This window comes from Caenorhabditis briggsae (genome assembly GCF_000004555.2).
Source record: "Caenorhabditis briggsae complete genome, chrV, whole genome shotgun sequence".
NCBI classification, from domain to species: Eukaryota; Metazoa; Nematoda; class Chromadorea; order Rhabditida; family Rhabditidae; genus Caenorhabditis; species Caenorhabditis briggsae.
The window spans coordinates 357,897-379,516 of record NC_013488.2 but is presented as its reverse complement, the minus strand read 5'-3'; the positions used below and the strand labels follow the sequence as shown (position 1 = coordinate 379,516).

Sequence of the window (21,620 nt, the reverse complement as noted above, 5' to 3'; positions counted from 1 at the left end):
TTTCATTACCACAATTGTTTGCAGTGCGCCATAGTACCATAGACATAACCATCGCCAAATCAGCTGCCCCTCAACATAGCATATTTCGCTCCAGATGTCCTTCTCTATCCTACTAGCTTTCCTCTCCAAAAAAATCAATTCTCGACACATTTCTCCTTTGTCTACATCATCTAAACGCAGCTTATTCTCTTTTCTCTCATCACGAGTATCCTCTGTCGTCTTGGAACTCCTCTGCCGGCGACGGCGGCGCGGTGGCACCTCTTCTTCTTTCTCTCCTACCGTGTTTTTTCCTCGCCCTTGCTTCTCAATCTTCAATGCACTTTTTGGTACTCTCGTCCCAGAATTCCTGCGTCTATCGCTCTTCTCACACTATTTTTCTCTTCCATTTTTTCCATGTGAAAGCGAGACGCAGATAGAGAGCATCGGGAGGTCTCTTCTTGCCGTTCTCCCTATGTATTATGTGTTTCTGCGTATCTATTAGTGTTTTTTCTTCATCCTCTTCCTCTTCTTTTTAGGTATTCATATTTTAGGTTATTTTAAGACTAAAGTTTTCAGAGAATCTCAAACATGGATGAAAGCCATTCAAGAGACCGTCCACCAGCACCACATTCTATCAAAATTCCATTTGAAATTGTGAGATTTCAATCGACACATGATCTGGGAGGAGTCGAATGGTTAGCATTTATCATTTTGTTTTTTTTATTCGATATATAGTTTTTCGAAGTTGCTCTAACATTCGTAGGGACACCGTATAACCTGTAATAGGAGGGCACCCACACTGTCAAGTTTGAGCGCAATTATCTCAATTGTCACTCATGATATCAAAAAAGTAGTCAACTGACAAAATGTTCATCATAATATCAGTGATATTTTATCAGTTGGCAACTTTTTAATATCTTGCACAGGAATCGAGATAAATTGGCTCAAACTTGGCAGTTAAACAGTCTCTCACTTGTAGGAGCTTTCAAATATTTTAAAAATCACGATTTATAGCCAGAAATTTCTGTGATCCTTGAAAAAAAGAATTTTTGACTTCTCCAAAAACAATGACCACTAGTGCAAACAATAAACATTTTCTCAAGTTTTCTCAATTCCAGGCAACTCTCGTTTCGAAAATCTCCGGTCCACCAATACAACCAACTCGAGCTGTCCACATTTTGTCTCGTAGAAGATGAACTTGTCCACGTGGAGATGGAGGTGTATGTCCCACAACTTCTACCGAATCGAATGAATTTTTGGCACGTCTTCGACACTGAACGATACTCGTTTGCAATACCATTTGGCGCCGAGAAAATGTGAGAGGGATCCTGAATAACAAAAAAATTGTCAATTGAAAATTTCAGAGATCCAAAAGATGATCCACAATTGGAGCACCTAGTTGAAGGACCATCAATTCGAATCTCAGTGAATCCAAAGATATGGAGATACAGAAATTGGCAGTTTCCATTTGCAGATGTGGTTTTGAAAGTGGGAAATGAAGAGTTGTATGTGAATAGAACGGTATGTGGCAGATTTAGGACTAGTGAGAAATCTCAAAACTTTTCAGATCCTGAGCGCTGTTAGTCGCTTCTTCAATTATATAATGCAAAGCAGTAGACTGAAACAGATGCACGATCACCAGGTTTTATATGTCAAAGGAGTTTGTTTTGATGATCTGTACGATTTGATGGGATACATTTATCATGGATGGGATTTTGATAGTAAAGGATTTTAAACCTTGACCATCTTTTTTAATTTCAAAACTCCAGCTGATCGCTCATTGCATCTTCAAAGAGTTGCTGAACAGTTTGGGATGTTTGTGGATGTTTCACCGACAAACACATTCGAAGAAAGAATCCGCTCAGAATACTTTAATCCTGATCCACGAAAAAAGAACATGACAGCTTTGGTAGAACAAAGAGCCGACAACAAGCCCATATTCTTTGGTCATGACCATTCTCCATTTCTAGAGGAAGAGCTCATAAGACTCTTTGTAAGATTTTCAAAGTCAAATTAATTATTAGAAATGATAATTTTTAGGAGGAACGAAGAAACCAAGCGGCACAAGCTTCTCCAATCTCTCCTCGTTCTGTAAGCGTGGAACCTCCTCCGGTCTATCGTGAAGCATTACAAGAATTCCAAATGGAAGTCGACGAAGATGACGTTGAGCGAGTGAGGGAAGATTCTGAATCGCTTGACTCCGAATCGAGTAGCTCTATGTCGAGTATTTATACAACACCAATGGAAGCGAGTCGATGGAATGGCTTTTGTGGAATTACTTTGACATTCAATTCTCTAGGTGTTAATAAGAGATTTCGACAAGGAACATGTTCAGTTCAATCTGCCTATGGAGCTTGGTAATTAGTCGTTTTTTTTAAAATTAAACAATGGAATTTCAGGGACTTTTATTTCTACAAATCAACTCTCAACAATGAAGATTACATGTCGTTTGGGGCATATGGCACTCAATTGGACTACTATGGAATCAGTGAAGCTGAATTTCGAATCAGAATCGATGGAGTCAACACGATCCCGTTGTTCAAAAAGTTAATTCGATTTGTCTCCGTTGATAACAATGCGATTGGATGTCCAAACTTTTTACGCTGGATTGATGTTCGGAACTATTCGGATGGTCAAGGATTCGTTGCAATTTCCGTTGAATTCAGACTCCAAAAAGCTGGAAACGGTGCTTATATAGCAAATCAGTTTTCTGGAGAAAAAGATGAGCTGGTTTCGGTGGAAGGTGAACTGATTCCAGTTAACAAGGATGTAAGCCGAAATTTTTTTTTCGGAAATCTGAATTTAATTGTGTTCAGGTACTATCAGAAGCGTCACCCGTTCTCAAGGAACTATTCAATTCGCGTTTTCCCTTTATCAAGTCGCCATTTGAAATTGAAAAAGTCAGTTGCAGACATTTTCTAATCATGTTGGAATATATTTATAACAAAAGATGCAAAATTGACGGTAAGATTTCAAGAAGTCTGCATAGTCAAAAAAATTAACTTTCAGATTATGAGTTTCATAAAATGATGTCAGTTGCACAAAGGTTCCAAATAAAAGGAATGCCAGAACAAATCATTCGAGACTACGTCCGTCTTCAGAACCTTTCAGAAAACGAAGCATACGACTTTGCTCTGTTCTTCGGGTTGGACACCATGATGGTTAGTTTGAGTTTCAGAAACTCCAAATTGTTTCATTTTCCAGATTCACTACTACAGTCAAAAAGCTGATTTGTTTTACGATAATAGAAAATCAATAATTCGACACTCACTCTGGAATAATCCTGTAAAACCTGTAATAGAAGATCTCCAACTATCTCGAGTTTAAGCTTAATTATCTCAATTCGTGTGCGAGATATCAAAAATGTGTCAACTGATAAAATGTTTGTTATATTATGATAAAAATTTGCCAGTTGATCACTTTTTGATATCGCTCATAGGAACCGAAAAAAACTGGCTTAAAGTTGAAAGTTAGTTAACATTTCGCTAGCTATTTCTGAAATTCCAATTTTTATACACTCTGTGATACAATATTTTTGATCTTTCCTTTTCTGTACATTCTTTGACCCCCCCCCCTTCTCATTCCCCTAGTTCATTCGCATCTCCAGTTCTCAGTGGAACATTTTCGCGTATCCCGTGCCATTTCGGTCCCATCTCGCTCTCCAATCCCAGTTCTGTTACAGAAAAAATTGAATCCATTATTCCAATAAAACTTCTTCGTAATCTTTCATTTTAAAGATTCCATCCGCTTCAAAAAACTGTAATTATCATCATTAATAGAATTAAAAATGACACGTAATCAAAGTAAGTTAGTCTGGACCTCAAAAGTTAAATAAGCAATACATTTTCTATATTTTCAGTTGATGCCGGTTTCAAGAATTCAGATTTTCAGACGCGTCCATGGATTCCATTGTGTGAAATTGCTAAAGGGGATGTTAGCGTTGTTTTTAAAGTGATTGATCTAGAAGGGACATCGTTAGCAGCTATGAAGGTGAAAAAATAGAACATCAAAACTTAAAAAATTCAATAATTTTATAGGTCGAAAAAATTCCTCAAAAAGAGAAAAAACTCAAAAAGAAGCATATTGAAAAGGATATTCTGGAGGTACTCCAAGAGAGTCCCCATTCTCTTCATCTTATTGCTCACTCTTATGTCAATCACATTCGAGTTACCGTAATGACTCTAGCTGGTCCTTCACTCGGAGTTATCAAGCGATTGATGAACAACAAGTTCAGTGACTCTACTATTCTTCGTCTGGCGATTCGAACTCTTCTATCTCTCAAAGATCTTCATGAACACGGCTACATTCATCGGGATTTGGAACCAGACAACATTGCGCTCTCCTACTGTAAATCTTCTCGAAGTGTTTATCTTTTGGATTTCGGACAGGCCAGAGAGTACGCAAGAATCGATAAAGGGAAATGGATCCTGAGAGCTGCTAGAGACAAAATCCCGTTTAAAGGATCCGTTCAGTATTGCTCACCCAAAATGCACGATGAGAAGGAATTGGGAAGAATCGATGATCTCTGGTCGTGGTTGTATATTTTCATGGAAATGCGCGTCTTTCTTCCATGGACTGATTCAACATTGTCTAGCTATTTTGCTTCGAGAAAACGGACTGAGCTGGAGGAGACTCTCAATTCTGATCCGTGAGTTTATCTTGGTTTATTAAAGCTTTCTAGAACTATGCTATTTCAGATTCCTGACCACCTTCCTCCCCATCGTCAAGATCATGAAAACCTCAGAGTTTGCTGATCGTCCAGATTATTTTAAAATCTACGAGATTTTGGCTGAAAAAATGATTCAAATTGGAGTCAAATGGACCGATCCTATGGACTACGACATGATCACTGCAAGACACAATTTCTTCTCAACGACTCTGATGAATGAGGAGAAGATGACCGAGGAGCAGTTGGCGGCTGCTTTCCAGGAGACCATCGTTCCAGGAGGATCTCAATATGTGATTGGTCCTAATGTTCCGTTTTATGGAGTGGAGAAGGAAAAGACAAAGGAGGAGAAGGAAAAGGAAAAAGAGAAGGACGATGAAAAGGAAAAGAAGAAAGAAAAAGAAAAGGAAAAAGAGAAAGAGGTTGAGAAGAAGAAAGAGAAGGTTGCTGAAAAACCGAAGGAAAAGGAAAAAGAAAAGCCAAAGCCGAAAGAAAAGGGGAAGAGCAGAGAAGTGATTGCGAAGGATAAAGATAGAAAGGTATATATGAAGCGATTTTTATACTATAAAGGTTCTTAAAATTTCAGATGGGATCTCAAGAGAAAACCACCGACAAATCTTCGGATGCTCCTAGCAAGAACATTGTAGAAAAGACGAGCAAGCAACAGAAGACCGCAAAGCAGGCAGTTCCCCCGCTTCCCAAAAAGAACACGAAGACCAGCTCGACAAGTTCTGCGAGCCATCAGACTCCACCGTCGGTGGCAGAAAAGCCTCCGTCATCTCTTCCATCTCATCCTCCACCACGTTCGATGAAGAAGAAGCCAGCGAGGACTCCTGCGAAACTGAAACTTAAAGCTAACTAGATCTTACTATAATTTATTGGATTTTAAAAAGGAATGAAGTATTGAGAATCATTCTTGTTTTTTGGAATTTTGTGGGGGAATGTTGAAGATCGGTACCGTCCATGTCAGAGGTGGATATCGGAAATAGAGGTTTATCGTGACAGCACTTGTGATCAGTCCGGCAATGTTGGCGATCTGAACTCAGATTGAATTTTTCTGACTATGAGGAATTCTGAAAAAGTCTTACCACAATAAATTTGTTTCCTGTAACGATTCCAAAAATGAACCACTGAGCCATGAGAGCGGCAACAGCAAACTGCATAACAGCTGGGATATATTCTGTGGTTCCCATTTTGATAGCTCGCCTCTGAAACATTCATTTTTTACTGTTATCCAACCAATAGTGACCCACAATTTCATAAATTCTACCCCCTAGTCCAAGTATCTGAGCTCCAGCTGCTATAGTTCCCATGGCAGATTCCATATGTTCCGAGTCATGTGAATCGACGTACAGGAAAGCGCATTTGATGATGAGGAGAGCGGAAATTAGTTGACCAATCAGAAACTTCTAAAATTAATAAAAAATGATGTCAAGTGAATTCGCCTTATCAGTTTTCATACAACATAAATCACATAATATGTTGTCTAGAAGAAATCATAATGACGCTTACCCTTTTAGGTTGATAGTAAGCGTAAGCGGCAATGTAACAACTGAGAACCGATATGTTCATGGAGTTGATTAGGATCTGAGTGGTGTCGTTGGTCATCCAACCGTGGCGGAGCCAGAAAGCTTGACTGGAAGTTCAATAAAATATTATAGAAGTTAAAAAATTTGAAAGCGACTACCGTATTACCTCTAATAGATAACACCGTAAAATTGGATCTCAATTATCTCGGTTCCTTCAAATGATATACAAAAAAAACTTTTCAACTGATAAATTTTTGATAATTTTATGAAAAACATTTTATCAGTTGACAAAAATTTTCTATCTTTTACAGGAATCGAGATAAATCAACTCAAAATTTAAAGTTCGGAGCAATTCTAGTACAGGTTTTAAGGTATTTAGAATATCTTCATAATAGCCTTATGTTCTAAATATCACTAAAAAACTCACATGATCATAGGAATGATCAAGACGACGGAACTGAATCCCTCAGCGGTTCCTCTTTTCCTCCAATCCAGCACCAACAAAATTGGAAGAAAAAGAAAGGAAACGGAAAAAACTCCTATCCAAACTTTGAACAATTGTAGAAACATTTGGTCAAAATGAACTCAAACCTTTAAAAATTCGATAATATAAATAGTGGAACTTTAGTCACAACTGTGTCTGTGATTTCTGAGAGAACGAGGTATGATAAGAGGGATGATAGACAGGAAGTGACAAATATTGAGAGAGAAGAAGAGAATTAGACGAATGAAAGGTGAAATGGGGGTTTACCATAGCACAAACCATAAAACTAACATCAGGCAAACTTTGAAGGCAAATTGTGCAATAATTTGTGGTTTCATGGTTAATATTGGATCATTTTTGCATCAGTTTGGGTAAGAAGCTAGTGTCATTGATGTATGTGTTTTTGAAGAAAAATATAATACAAACCAGATGGGACTGGTAGAAAAAAACATTTCTTTTGAAAAAGTCAACAAGATAAGATAGAGTAGTAAACATAAAAAACTTCATAAATCATCTAATGTGTGTCTTCTTTTTTAAACAATCGATAGTGAGAATTTATGGGCGTGGTTTCGTTTTTGGACCGATATTGTCCACGTTCTGTCGGAACTTGCCAGAAAACGGCTGAACAGTGGGCCATGGGTGAGACATGGTCAGATTTAGCGGTCTTATGCGGAAACTGACCAACCTCCGACCAGAAGTTTCCGGCAAAGTCCTAGTTGGCGTTCAGAAGGTTCAGCATTTTTTTTTCAAAAAGTATGAGAATCGTTTCAAGTGCGGCATCATCTGGTCGGATTACCTTCCCACCACGCTAATCAATCCAAATGCATTCCATTCTTCTTGTCCATGCTTCTATTTCTAGGTCACACTTCCCATCATGTTCCCCTCTTCCTCACAAACAAACACATTCGACGTCTATTTCTCTTTTCTCTAATCATTTGTACCACTATTCTGTTCTTTTTTCTCTGTTCCTCCTTTCCCCTAATACTCCTTCTCTATTAGTCTTCTCCTCATTTATTGATATTTTCTATTGGAATTTCCAAATGAAAGCAACAGTTGTCACTAATTTATTCACTAAAACAGGTCATTTAAAACCACCAGTTACAGTAGAACATGGTGGTTACACATGGTAGAGTGAGCAATTCCAAAATCAGAAGATTTTGAATTTTAAAATTCAGGACGATATCTTTGGAATACTCCGAGGTTCGCAATATTCCTGCAATCGATTTTATGCTGCAATGTGATGGGATTCAGGATGGAAAATATGTGGCGATGCGCATCGAATTTCTTAATTTTACCAAATCAACCCATCAGACCTTCTATTTTGTATTCGAACCACATAGAAATCGATTTTGCTACAGAAGGATTTGCACGTAATTTTTTTCATCTAAAATATGTGTCAAATCTTTGACTGATTCAGAGGTGTCCGTCATGTTAACTATCAAAAAGGAAAAACGGTAGCCAGTTTTCCGATAAACCGTTTCATGTGTCCAACCTCTGAGGATACAGTTTATGAAGCACCAAGCCCTCAATCGTGGATATTTTATAATTTGGTAACATGGAATGTTCTTAATGATGGACGAGTCGAGACAACACCATGCAAGATTTTGTAAGCCTTCTTTGACATAACCTAATTCATTTTGCATGTTTTCAGATATGACAAGTTTCAATATGGACTTGTGTTAGATAAAGCATTCGACACTGATACACTTGATCAGGAAACTCCTTCCTACTGGCCACATTCTTACGACGAGATGATTGAGGTGCGATGATTGCGATAATATCTTTTCATTGGTAAAATTTCAGTTTGTCGAGCCAAATTGGCCGGACATGAGCCACACTGCGATCGAGTATTTATGGGGAGAATCTACTGAATATAATAAACAAACTTGTTTTGACATGCTTGGAGCCTGCTATCATAAGTGGAGGTTCGATGGTGAGTTTGCTTTTTTTTCGGTAGTATCTTTAATAGAAGGGCCCCCTAACTTTTTACTTTGAGCCGATTTTTCACGGTACCTGTCAAAGATATAAAAAAGTTGTAAACTGATTAATTGTTTATCATACTATCAAAAACATCTTATCAGTTGACACATTTTTCATATCTTCTATAGAAATCGAGATAATCAAGCTCAAACTTGGCAGTGTGTGGGGCATTCTATTACAGATTTCACGGTCATTCGACATTCATCGAGCACTATATTTTAGATAAAAAGCTATATGAATTGAATGAGTTTGCATACAACTTGAAATTTTTTCAATTCATGGATGGCATCGGAATCGGAGGAGGCTTTGAGAAAATCTGTTCTGCAAGCACATCGCGGATATTATAAAGATTCCAAGGCCTCCGAAGCAGTGTTGTGAATCGCTCTGCATTTTGTATCATGCAGAATGGAATGTGAGAAGAATCCCGAAATCTGGAGACCTTCCAAGTATCTTTAAAATATTCATGGATCATAATATGCAGTGGTGGATTTTTGATTCGACAGTGTTTATGAATAGAAACCGTATTTTCAGGAACATGAGTTTCTTTCACTCGACGTTCAGAAATCAAACGTTTCTCTCGATTGGTGGAGTTCTAGTTGGAGACATCAAGAGAAGTTGTGTGTGTTCATTGGAAGTTTCATTGGATTCTAAGCAAGGAAAAATTACAAGGAAGTTCAGAAGACGTTTGAATAAGACACAAAATACGATCTGTTTTCCAATGTTTTGCAAAAAAGAAGACGTGAATTCAGAAGGAAACATTTTTCATGTGAATTTTGAATTTCAAGAAGTCGATGGATGGAACGATGAAGATTATCTGAATGATGTGAAAATGCCAGAACCAAATGATGTTGTTCTGAAGTTACAAGACAAGAGAATAGCTGTGAACAAAACGGTGAGATTTTGAAGTTTCTTGGGCTTCACAGGCAACTTCTGGTTGGATGTTGGTTCGGATAAGACAACTACTAAACAAACTCCGAAATCTGACCTGGCAATGACCCGCCGCACAGCCGTTTTCGGCAAGTACCAACCAGAACCTGGCCAATATCCGTGCCCCAATTAAAAATTTTTATTCCAGTTCCTCGCCCACCATGCGCAGTTTTTCTCGGGTCTGCTCTTCAATGAAAATTTCCATCAACACGATAAAGCGGAAGTTGAAATTCATTCTATTGGTTTCAAAGAAATGCTAGATTTGCTTGATGCTCTCTACCACGGAACAAAACTTTTCGATGGTGAGTTTCTTTATTTAAAAAATTCATAACCTAATTTTTTGCAGTATCTAAGTACTACCATATTCTTCAAAAATCGGATGAATGGATTTGTGAGAAAGTTAGATGTATGATGGAAAAAGCAATAAACAATACAAATTGCCAATCTGTGAATAAACAGAAATTGAGAGAGAAGTTCAAAATGAACCTTGTCGAAAAATTTTCAGAAGAGAACAAAATTGAAAAGCGAGGAATGTCTGGCGATGCTTCAGACGAACCATCACCTGATGCCAAAAAAGAACGGGTTGAGGAAAAAAATGACAAGGAAAAATTTGTATAATCAAATTGGTTTAATAAATCTTTATTGAAAAAAGAAAATCTTGATAAGTCTATCACCGCACTCGAACAAAACCATTCTCAGCTTCATGTTCTCGCCCTTTGACAAAACAAAACCACGTGGCATGTTTGTAGGCGGGAAGGACTAATAGGAGATAAAGGAGCAAGTTGATACAGACATGTTTAGTACATCCACGACATTTGAAGAACACTGCCATTGGCTGGAAATTGACTTTTTTGAAAAGAAAAACATGAATTAATTTCGTTTCGCACATTTACCATAAAACCTGTAATAGAAGAGCAACACTATCAAGTTCGAGCTCAATTGTCTCAGTTCCTACGCAAGATATAAAAATTTGTCAACTGAAAAAACACTTCTAATATTATGATGAACAATTTATTAATTGAAAACTTTTCATACCATTGACATGAACCGAGATAAATTGGCTCTAAGTTAAACAGTTAGAGGCTCGTCCAATACGTTTTACGGTAGATAAATATATTCTCAGAACTCACCGGCAACACGACCATTAAAATGATCATAACGATTCGATCATTATCTGTTTCCAGGTAAATCTGTCTTTCTTCTGGAACTCCGACCTGAACAGACACTTCTGCCATTTCCATAGTTAATATGATTTGAGTAGATGAGGCTCAGAACGAAATAAGAATAAGAAACAGGAATTCTTCCATCTTTTTTATATTTGCCATTCGTCTTGTCTAATCTTGTATTTGCTCCCTCCCCTTTCTTTTCTTAAGATCAAAATGTTGGTTTTATTTCTTTCGAATCACTTCAAATAGTCAAGAATCGGTAGTAAGAAAAATGAAGGATGTTAAATTGATGTTTGTCGTGTTCCGTGTGAACAAGAGAAACTGAGATCAGTGGGAGTTCGGAGTAAACCATAAATCAGAGATTTGCAGCAAGTTTTCAATGTTTTTAGACAAGATAACAAAATGACGAGTTGGTTATCAGTCTAATGATTCTGAATTATGTATAATCATGTGAATTCCACATTTTGTGACTTCCGAGGGAATCCTAAGACATTCAAATGAGAGTCAAATCACAAAATATTAATTTAGTTGACTTTCATTTTGTGATTCGATTTTTTGACTCCAAGTTACAGTGGTTTATGATGGATGATGTGCGTTATGAGTCAGTATATTGGTCGATGCACCATGTTATAATTAATGACGAATCCCAAATAAGTATAACATGAGAAACTGATAACGATTCTGAAAAACAACAACAACAACCGGCAACCAGATTTGGAAATTAAAAAAAACATTATCAAGCATTCAGGTTTCCAGATTGCTCATCAAAAGTGAAATTGTTTTCAAAGACTAGTACTAAGACTACCGTATTTTCTCTAATCGAAGCCCACCATATACGTCAACTTTGAGCTCAATTGTCTCGGTTCGTTCAGATTATATCCAAAAATTGTTAACTGGTAAATTATTCAATATAATATTACCAACATTTTAACAGTTGACAACTTTTTAATATCTTTCAAAGAAGTCGAGATAATTGAGCTCAACGTGAACGTATAAGAAGGGTTTTCATTAGAGCAGATATGGTATTCTGAATGTTCGGAACTTTTCAATTCATTTTACTTCACGAATCTCTATTCATTTTTTCCCAGCTTAACAAAAATAAGACCACCTAATAAATTTTTCCATTTTTACATCTTCCTTCTTTTTTGTGACCCCCCTATATCCTTCAAACGTTCCATTCCCTACAATTTGACCTAATTCCATCCAAATGTTCAATCCAAACCATCTCTTTTTCTTTTTTTTGCGCTTTTCTGTTCCCTTTTTCCTTTGCCCCATTCATTTAATCGATTGTTTCACCAACGTCCTTTCTATTAAACGACCTCCCGAAGCGGTGGCCTAGGAAGGGGGACTAGATTTCTCCTTAACAACGGCCACCATTGCACCCCTTCTTCTTATTGATATTTAGATGCAGAAAACCTTATGACATCCGTTTTTAAAATTTTTAATGGAATTTTTGAGGAATACTTTTAAGAAAAGACCAATATTAAAGTTTGCTTTTAGTTTTTTTTTCTAATTTGTAAAATTTTGAACGAATTCTCGAATTTTCAGTCCAAACATGAGTGAAGACGATAGTACTAGTGAGACAGATGACAATAGTGTTGTTACTGAGGAAAACGACGATGGTCATGTTGAAGAAAAGGAAAAGGATAGTCCTCCTCCGGTAGTATATTACAATGTTTCGAATATTCCGATTCAAATGCAACTATTCAAAACACCGTACAATCTGATGCCGGAGCAGAGAATTCCAATGTCAGAATACACCTGGTATGTCCTTTTCCTTTGAAACTCCTTACTGGGTTGCCTTAGTCACCATGGTAACGCCGGGAATCTTTCTTGGATGTGTCCCATAGCTGGTCCTAGTCGCTCCAAAATCTTTTAAAAATTAGCTTGAAATTCAACAATTTCCAGGGCGATCACTCCGTATCAACGAGAGAAGAACGGAAAAATTGGAATCGACATAGTCGTCAACTTGTTAGGGATCCAGCCTGGAGATTATATACTGGCAGAGTTCTCATTCCAACAGCCAGGAAATGTTAGGCACACTTTTGAGCATACGTTCGACATGCGAAGGAACACATTTGTATACAGAAGAGCATTGACGTAAGCCTTTATATTCTAAAAATAACTTAAAATCATGTTCTTGCAGTGTTCCATCTATCAGAACTAAAAATGGAAAGAGATCAGTTCAGTACTCACCTCACAGATTCCTTCGATGTACCGAGGACGATGAGCCAGAAGACGGTGAATATGCGTTTTACTGGAAACCAAAAATTCCAATTGCTTGGGATATGAGCAAAGAAGCTCCCACTCCAGTTGACCTGAATGAAGACTTCTTGAAAAACGTTTCAACTGCGTAAGCTATTCAGATTTTTAGCTTTTTATTCAATTCGTTTTCAGAGAGGGCAACAAATCAACATTTGTTTACTTCTTCACAACAGAGAGTGCTACGAAGTATAAATATCAGCCATTCCGTAAAAATTTGGTCTGGCCGAAAGCATCGAGAACCGCCAGATACGTTCATGGAAGATCCTTGTCACTGGATGGAAAATGGTTCAACAAATGGGCAAAGTTCAACTATTTCATGGCTAATGTGGACCTCTTGACTCCGGAAGACTTTGATGATTTTGTCGATGTACTTGGAGTTTATTACCATAGCTGGAACATTGATAGTAAGAAAAACATTAACTGAAGTTTAGAAGATTATTCCTTAAATTTCAGACAACCGCTTACAAGAAGTTGTTCGAATCGCCGAGAAGTTTGGATTCTATTACTTCGCCCAAGCAATGATTTCTGCTGGAAATGTGGATGTCTATTTCAGCTCATTGCGTTCGGTCCTTTTCGCTCCATTGACTCATCCTCTCCTGGTAAATGAATCTCAACTAAACGTTGATCAGTTTTTTCTTCTTACAGGCCACTAAAAAGGACGTTCCAACCAAAAGACTCTACGATGACACCTTTCAATTAAGCCACATTATGATCTACCACCAGTCTCGCGGTCCTCCGGTATTCAAAAATTTCAAGACCAAGAATGGAATGTTCTGGACGACGAGTCTCCATCGAAAGACGTATTCTGGTGTTGAGTACCTTTGTCTACAATTAATGCTTCATGGAAATTTCCAACCGGGAGAAACTCAATTGTGGAAAATCGAGTTCGGTAGTCAGAAGTTTTCACATGCGACAAGACTTCCTCGGAGAACTCACGAACGATATTTGAATACTGTGCAACGAACAATTTGCTTTCCAACGTGCTATTATTGGAGTGATGTGTTGAAAGAGATGGGACCGGCTGGACCATACGCTTTCACATTGAAAGTTGAGTGCATACAAATTCCCGGTTTCAATTTCGCATCCGTTTTGCAAAGTCACGGACCCAGTGGTATAACGAACGCAGAGTTGCAATGCAAGGGTGGTGATCTGATCCATGTCAACAAAGAGGTGTTCGATTTTTAGATACTCTCAATATTTATTCGGAAAATTTCAGTTTCTCCAAGACTCTTGTAAATTTTTTGAAAAATGGAAGCCAACGCCGACCAAGCCAAATCGAATGGAATTGAAGGTTCTGGAGTACGAAGAGACTGTCCATTTCCTTGATCATCTCTACCACGCATCCAAATTGTATACACGTGAGTCGAGTCAAAAAATGAATTAGCTACAAAACAGAGTATAAAAGTCTCTCTTGGTTCTCAGGTTCTTCACCGGGAGCCTTCTGCGATCAGTTTTATTTTTGAATTAACTTAAAAGTTCATCTTGGATACCAGGATAGGTACTTTATTTTTCGTTGCCGGGTTCTTTTAGTTGCTTGGTATTCAATTTTATAAATGAAAAATGAAACACACCTGAGATTACCCGAACCTAAATTTGTATCCCAACTATTTCAAAAATCTATATTCCCTCTTTCCTATTGACCCATACTTCAGCTGACACGTGGCACAAGACGTTCCGAGTGGCTCAATACACTAATTGCAAGCGCGTTGCCGATCAATTCGAGCGAGGACTCATCCGGAGTGGAACTACAAACACATCATCGATGAGATTCAACAAGGAGTTTACTCTCGAGTATTTGAAGGTTTTTGACCCATTCAAAAGTTCTATAATGTAATTGATAATATTTCCAGTTCAACATTGCAATGAAAGGAGCATTTGCACTCGACACCATTGACTTCTACTTGAACGGATGCAAAGAAGATCCTGCTCTAATGATAAACGATGATTAATCTGATTAAAACTTCACAATATAACTTTTTTTGACTAACTTTTTTCTAGCAACTCTTCTATTCATCTCTTTTTCCCTTTCAAGAGTATTTTTCTCTTTTAAATCTGAGATCTCTCACCATTTCATTCAATTCCATGCCACATGTTTTCTTGCTTTCCAGAATTCTCAAAAGCCCGTGTTGTCATCCTCTTTCCCGGACCAACATTCACACATTCTGTGTTATGAACCAAAATTTCTTTTTTCTTTCTATTATTACAATAAAGATGCATGAAAATACTTTATATCGTTAACTTCATGCATGATAAAGAAACTAAAATCACAGTTATCCCTATAATAGAAGTCCAACCAAAGGTAGGCTTCTATGAGAGGAATTCGTCGATGAGCCATCAGAATTCCACAAATAGATACCGAGAATATCACAAATAAAAAATTCACATGAGAACGACTTGATTTTTCCTGCTAAGATTGATTATTTTGAAAAGATGAGAATCATTTTAAGGACAATATTCTTCAGAGTCTACAAAATGCTTCTGAAAATTAGACTATCATTTCAAACATGCGGTCTAATAGTAAGATGTATTTATTAAAAATTAACGCAATCATTTTAAGATATATAATCAAATAGCTCCCATTGGAACTTCTGGAATCTTTCCACATGCGAATCCGCGTAAATGATAGTTTTGATAATCCACGACATCACATCTGAAATTCAGGTATCATCGCAACGTTCTATAAATAAACAAAACAAACACTGCATCATCAGCATTCCCGTTTGCAAAAAGTGTATAATAATATTGCGGAAATTTAGCCTGATTTCTTATCCAAATTTGAATGCAATTTGCCCAGGGACCATTCAGATTTCTATCGGGTTGCTGCCAGTCCCATGTGAATCCGGCGTAGTTGGTCAGGTAGCCGTCCGTGAAATCGAATTGCTCAAATTAAATTAGGCTTTTGGAACTGGAGAAAGAGAATCTCTCCATCATGAAGTTAAAAAAAAGACTAACTTGTAGAGAAGTGCCAGTACAGTACGAGTAACCCTCCCAACCATCGGTATAACACTCTGGCTTTCGGGTTCCTGATACCCAGAATCCTGCATATTCTGGATAATCTTGGCCAAGCAAAGCTATTCCAGTGTCTATAAAAATTATATTACTTTCTTAAATTTCTGAAATTTTTTCACTAGCAACGAAGTCCCGCTCGTCTATTGTCTCGAGACCAGTCAGTGTTGAACCCAAGTTTTCACAATTCGTAAGAGCTTCAGATTGAGTATAAGTGACGTCTGGTCCTCCGATAACCTGAATGCACCCGTTAGTACTGGGTCGGGTGAACTGTGTCCAGCCACTCGGGCACACCGGGATAGCTGAAAACGACATATGGTTTTGACTTATTGTCTAGGCTGTCGGATATAGGCCGCGGCTTTTTAGTAAGGGGACTTCTCGGGTGGATAGGATTCGGCGGCTTGGAGGTCCTAGTATTTACTGGTTGGCTGACAGAGTTATTTCTGAAAGAACGAACAGTTCATGACACGTCCCACTGCCGTGGCCCTGTTCCCGACAGCCTTGTTTATAGTGCATTCCTACCAGTATAGGAAAGTTGCCAAGTGTCGCCAACACTATAGTCGATGTCATAAGTATAATTTGCGATTTGGTTTGAAGCGGTCCCCTGGTTTTTTGAATTTCCAAACGTCGGTGGATTATCCCCAATTGGACATGTATTCCCACTGTTTATGGCTTTGAACGCCACCAATAATCCGCTTGATGACTCTAATTTTTCCACTTCAAAAACTTTGCTAACATCGAATAATTTGCAGTTGATGGGGCTTTCAGGAGTGTGTGCTACCTGGAGTATGTTATAAAAGTGACTACTGTACTCTTTCGAAAATCTTACAACACAACTCAGACTCTGATAACAGGCCCCAACGCATTCCTCCCATGTAGTAGAGATGTGCGAAAAGGATGCTGTGTAGTTTATAGGTTTTCCATAGGTGACTATCATAGAATTGGAATCAGAGAACGTTCTAGGCAAGAGTAATAAAACAAGAAAAAGAGCGAAGAGTGGCATGTTTAAAAAAACAATGAATGCGAAAAATCCAATCGGATGGAGCAGTCGGAAACATTTGGGAATCTCATCTTCTGTTGCCATGTTTTCATATTCGCGCGTGTTTAGAATGATGTCTGGTGCACCGAGAATGCTCCGAGAGGTCTCCGAAAGTGTTTTCATGGTTTGTAGCCAAATAATTGTGGTGAATCGGAAACAATGAAATAGTCTCATTAGTCAGAGAGACCAAATAAATGAAACAATCCATCAAACAATGTTCGGAAAAAAAGAAGCATTTAGGAAGAGCGATCACATTGCTCCATCTGGAATTTCTGCTACCTTTCCACATGCAAATCCCCTCATCTGGTACGACGCATAGTAGGACTCTTCGCATCTAAAACATACAGTATAAGCTATACAGTATTCACCGTGAAATCTGTTTAAAATCTTCAAGATTTGAACTAATTTATCTCGGTTCCTGTTAAAGATATTAAAAAGTAGTCAATTGATTAAATATTTGTCATAAAATCACAGACATTTTAACAATTGACAGATTTTGATACCTTTCACTGGAGTCATGAAATATTACCTCAAGCTTGGCAGTGACCATCTATTACAGGTATTAAGGTGTGTCAATCAATGAACTCACACCGCATCGTCAACGTTTCCATTAGCCAGAGTTTCGTTAACATTGTTTGGAAATTTGGCGGCGTTTCGAATCCACACCTGAATACAATTTTGCCATACACCGACCGTGTCTCGGTTTGGTTGATCTTGGTCCCATGTGTAGCCAGCATAATTGGTTAGGTAATTATCAGAGAAGGTGGATTGCTGAAAAGATACGAGAGCAAAATGGAATATGGTATCCCACATGAGTAACCTGCATGTCAATCCCCGTGCAGTAGGATATCGATTCTCATCCATCCGCATAACACTCGGACTTCCTCATTCCAGATACCCAGAATCCAGCGAATTGTGGATAGTCTGGACCAAGATTATCCACTCCCGCAACTAAACTATTCTGAGTGCTATTTCAAGGGTTACTGTATCAACTAACTCGCAATGAAATCCCGTTCTTCTGTAGTCTCTAATCCAGTGACTGTCAAATTAAGACTTTCACAATATGATTGAGCTTCAGGATAATTTAACATGGTGTCTGGATTGCCTATGACCTGAAAAGATTTGAATTTGGAGACAATTAACAGACTGAATGACCAAAATACACCATTTGGTAGTGGGTCGACTGAACATAGTCCAACCATCTGGACACACTGGAAGCGCTGAAATAAGTTCAAAATTATTTCCGGGAGATTATTCTAGATGTCACCGGTGTAACTCATCGTCCATGAGTTATCACCTCCGTAGCTGATTTCATATGTATAATTAGCCATATTGTTTGAAGCAACACCCTGAAAAATTAGTATTCAGAAGAAATCTAAAGAAAATATTAATAACATAATTTGATTGATTCCCAAATGTCGGAGGGTTTTCCGCAATAGCGGGACAGATATTTGTAACGACTTTGAATGCAACTAGTAATTCCTGGGACGGTGGCAGTTTTTTGAGTTGGAATACTTTATTTACATCATAAAGTTTGCAGTTTACAGGAAATTCAGACAAATGTGCCAATTGAAACGTTTGCATCTCTCTTTAATCTGTATGGTACACCGTAAAGCTGTAAAAGAAGGGTACGCCCACTGCTAAACTTGAGCTGATTCATCTCGATTCCTGTGAAAGATATCAAAGTTTTGCTAACTGACAAAATACTTATGATACTATCATGAGCAATTTATCAGTTGACCTCTTTGTGATATCTCTGACAGGTACGGTGATAAATCAAAGTTAAAAGTTAAAAGTTAGGGACCCGTCTAATACAGGTTTTACGGTGATTTTTTTTTCTAAATTACCACACAACTCGACAATATTCTACATTTCTTAACACAATCATCCCATGAATCCGTAGCAAATGTGGTGTACGAAGTATATTTAATTGGTTCTCCATAAGTTATTATCATGAAGTTTGGCTCACAATAAGCAGTCGTAGACATCAAACAAAATAGAAAAAGTGGCAAGAAAAACATGGTGGCCGCCGAAAATAATGAATTCGGGGAGGATTGTAGCCGACCAAACAATAAATGAAATTATAACTCCATATATTGATTGAAAAACCTAGACATACAGAAAACAGGAAGTAGAAGTAATTATAAAAGTAACCACTATCTTTCACGAACAACTTGTTCTTGAACAACTATACAAAATCGAAATGTTCAAAACTGCCGCTGGTTACTTTTTTCTTCAATTATCTCTTACTGGACTTGTAATCAACTTGGTTTCTTTGATTCCATTGATAAGGATGATGAAGAGAGGAGATACCCAATTTGTTTATCTAATTGCAATTATCACAACTCTCAATGCCGCGATAAGTTTGTTCATAAATTGTGTATATTTTGCTCCAACAATTATAGCCAGCGTAAGCTTTGAAAAGTTTGAAAATTAAATATAGAAAGTTTCAGCATTACATTTTTGCTGATACTGTTAACGCTTTGGGACCCATGATCATGACTAATATTGTTCAGTTTTCCTGGTACAATGGATTGTTTCTTATGATTCTAATGGTGACTAACCGAATCGTTTATTTGGTGTTGAAGAAAACTGAAATTTTCACTAAACAACGGATAATAATATTCTGTGTTTTGGCAGCCGTACTTTCTTTTTTCAAAATCCTTGTCAATGATTTTGTTATTCCCTGTTGTATGTGAGTTTCAAAAGTAGACATGACATACTTCTAAAACCAATATTGAAGCGTTTACCTGGACCACGAGAAGTATGGCTACGCGATTTACAATCCCAAAAATAAAACCGATTGGAGTGGATACATTGATTCATCCATTTCGATCCCAGTGTTCGTAGGAACTGCTTTTTGCTACATTGTGGTAGGACATACTCCCTTTAAACTAATTAAAGAACCCTTTTAGATTTACATCACTCTCCGTAACTCAGCCAAAGAAGAGATGCATCAAACCGTGGACAAGCATCAACAAAAAATGAGAGCTCGTGAACGATCAGCGGCTGTTCAGTTTGCCTACATCTCGCTTTACTATATGATCACTTATGCGACTTTACGGTTAACACCATTAATTTTCGGAGAGGATCACTTAGAGACCAATATGATTACTCCAGTTGTTTATGCATTGGATGGATGTGCGACTGGATGGGTGTTCATGTTTGTGAATGAAGAGGTCGGTTCACATCATTTGATTTGATAATTGGTTTTTTAATTTTAACAGGTTAAAAATGAAATCTTCAAAAGGATATTCAAAAGCAACCAAGTTCAATCACAAGAACCCGTTGGTAATACTGAAACTAATGTAAACGCTGCACCCGTCGCCGATAACCCTGAATGGATGATGTATAACCAGAATTTCACCTAACGATCGGAGAATCTGAAAAAAACGTATTGAATTCACCTTGTTTGGGTACGACTGTACTGACCTTTCCATTTCCATATCTTTGTCTGATCTCCGCTGAAACTGAATTGATTGTTTGATCTCGGCAGAATTTCAAGGAATTCACGTGAACGTCTTCGCAGAAGGCATACAAATTTCGGAGAGTACAACAAGAAATGTTGGGGTCATCGGGGTGCAAAGCGATTTAGAGGTACAACATCCATAATTGGAAAATGCGAAAATACTGAAGGAAAAGTAATAAGACTTCATATGTTATACCTGTTTGGCTCGACCCGAAGTCGCCTAAATATGTATTGAGAAATAACTGCAGTACAAAAATATTTGACATTCTGTCTTTTCCAGTAAAAAATCCATCAAGTCAGTTACGGAACTGCCCTTACCAGAATCCGCCAACCTCTGTTTCGATAGTCCTGCATTCTAAAGTGGACTTGACTTTTGTTTCAATGGTCATATTTTTATCTGAACTTTTTTTAAAGTTATAGCAAAACATAAATGAGGCCAAACAAATAACACATTCGATGGTTATCTGTTCTGAGTACACCTATTCTCTAGGTGCCCGCATCGTCTTCATTTTCCCTACGTCATTCTCCTCTTTTCCCGTTCCCCACTTTTTTCTATACATCTGAACAGTCTGAATACAAAACCTTTAATTTAATTTGTTTATTGATCAGGTGTAATAAAAAATTAGAGGGCAAAACATGAAAGACTCAGAAAAAATGCCCCTCACGAGGCCGATCTGAGTAGGGGAGAAGAAACCTTTCAAAGATCCCCGCGGAGATGACGAGAGTAGTTTTCGAGGCCGATCAGAGAGAAAATTTGTAGGCAAACTACGAGAATATAGGATACGGTAATTTTTCAAACAATGGCAAAAACCATACTCGTGATGGGTCGGGCCTTTGTAAAAGTTTTGAAAGCCCGGACCTTGATGGTAACACGATTTGGATATCAGTCATGTGGAGAGGAAAACAATTGAGAAAAACAACTAAAAATACAGGGTTTTGATACCGAGCCTCGAAATTGTTCTTCAGGTCGGGCCGACCAGAGTCGGTTCAATCCTTCAACAAGTAAGCGAAAACATAAATTTTGGATGAAAGAAAAGTGGAGATTTCGGCTCCGTGTCACTTCGAAACCAGTCATTTCGAAACCGGTCATTTCGAAACCGTGGTAATACA

General features: G+C 37.8%; 8 protein-coding genes across 8 annotated transcripts; 4 read left to right on the top strand and 4 right to left on the bottom strand.

Annotated features, from left to right (window-relative positions):
- Positions 1–567: 567 nt before the first annotated feature.
- Positions 568–5,507, top strand: CBG11420 (the record flags this gene model as incomplete). The annotated part of the gene is made up of 14 exons (XM_002635136.1): positions 568–674; positions 1,098–1,295; positions 1,344–1,500; positions 1,547–1,700; positions 1,749–1,972; positions 2,020–2,336; positions 2,379–2,748; positions 2,796–2,943; positions 2,989–3,140; positions 3,184–3,273; positions 3,871–3,969; positions 4,017–4,627; positions 4,677–5,184; positions 5,232–5,507. The coding sequence occupies 14 exons, from the start codon at positions 568–570 to the stop codon at positions 5,505–5,507; spliced, it is 3,411 nt and encodes a 1,136-aa protein (XP_002635182.1).
- A 152-nt stretch (positions 5,508–5,659) lies between these two features.
- CBG11421 lies at positions 5,660–6,744 on the bottom strand (the record flags this gene model as incomplete). The annotated part of the gene is made up of 5 exons (XM_045236481.1): positions 5,660–5,686; positions 5,734–5,853; positions 5,899–6,054; positions 6,158–6,281; positions 6,602–6,744. The coding sequence occupies 5 exons, from the start codon at positions 6,742–6,744 to the stop codon at positions 5,660–5,662; spliced, it is 570 nt and encodes a 189-aa protein (XP_045094534.1).
- A 954-nt stretch (positions 6,745–7,698) lies between these two features.
- CBG11422 lies at positions 7,699–10,183 on the top strand (the record flags this gene model as incomplete). Its single annotated transcript, XM_045236480.1, has 9 exons — positions 7,699–7,784; positions 7,834–8,028; positions 8,076–8,264; positions 8,310–8,418; positions 8,462–8,591; positions 8,950–9,121; positions 9,170–9,530; positions 9,714–9,867; positions 9,912–10,183. The coding sequence occupies 9 exons, from the start codon at positions 7,699–7,701 to the stop codon at positions 10,181–10,183; spliced, it is 1,668 nt and encodes a 555-aa protein (XP_045094533.1).
- A 52-nt stretch (positions 10,184–10,235) lies between these two features.
- On the bottom strand, positions 10,236–10,806 carry CBG11423 (the record flags this gene model as incomplete). The annotated part of the gene is made up of 2 exons (XM_002635139.1): positions 10,236–10,400; positions 10,696–10,806. The coding sequence occupies 2 exons, from the start codon at positions 10,804–10,806 to the stop codon at positions 10,236–10,238; spliced, it is 276 nt and encodes a 91-aa protein (XP_002635185.1).
- A 1,480-nt stretch (positions 10,807–12,286) lies between these two features.
- CBG11424 lies at positions 12,287–14,945 on the top strand (the record flags this gene model as incomplete). The annotated part of the gene is made up of 9 exons (XM_002635140.1): positions 12,287–12,495; positions 12,640–12,831; positions 12,878–13,084; positions 13,129–13,400; positions 13,450–13,595; positions 13,642–14,166; positions 14,213–14,354; positions 14,649–14,797; positions 14,847–14,945. 9 exons carry the CDS (start codon positions 12,287–12,289, stop codon positions 14,943–14,945), a joined length of 1,941 nt encoding a protein of 646 aa, XP_002635186.1.
- A 616-nt stretch (positions 14,946–15,561) lies between these two features.
- On the bottom strand, positions 15,562–17,164 carry Cbr-clec-262 (the record flags this gene model as incomplete). Its single annotated transcript, XM_002635141.2, has 6 exons — positions 15,562–15,646; positions 15,695–15,876; positions 15,949–16,079; positions 16,125–16,304; positions 16,525–16,783; positions 16,832–17,164. 6 exons carry the CDS (start codon positions 17,162–17,164, stop codon positions 15,562–15,564), a joined length of 1,170 nt encoding a protein of 389 aa, XP_002635187.2.
- Positions 17,165–17,897: 733 nt separating this feature from the next.
- On the bottom strand, positions 17,898–19,029 carry CBG11426 (the record flags this gene model as incomplete). Its single annotated transcript, XM_045236479.1, has 6 exons — positions 17,898–17,992; positions 18,039–18,153; positions 18,197–18,261; positions 18,339–18,390; positions 18,437–18,625; positions 18,889–19,029. 6 exons carry the CDS (start codon positions 19,027–19,029, stop codon positions 17,898–17,900), a joined length of 657 nt encoding a protein of 218 aa, XP_045094532.1.
- A 215-nt stretch (positions 19,030–19,244) lies between these two features.
- On the top strand, positions 19,245–20,412 carry Cbr-srx-10 (the record flags this gene model as incomplete). The annotated part of the gene is made up of 5 exons (XM_002635143.2): positions 19,245–19,451; positions 19,495–19,736; positions 19,785–19,914; positions 19,957–20,220; positions 20,269–20,412. The coding sequence occupies 5 exons, from the start codon at positions 19,245–19,247 to the stop codon at positions 20,410–20,412; spliced, it is 987 nt and encodes a 328-aa protein (XP_002635189.2).
- Between the last annotated feature and the right edge of the window lie 1,208 nt (positions 20,413–21,620).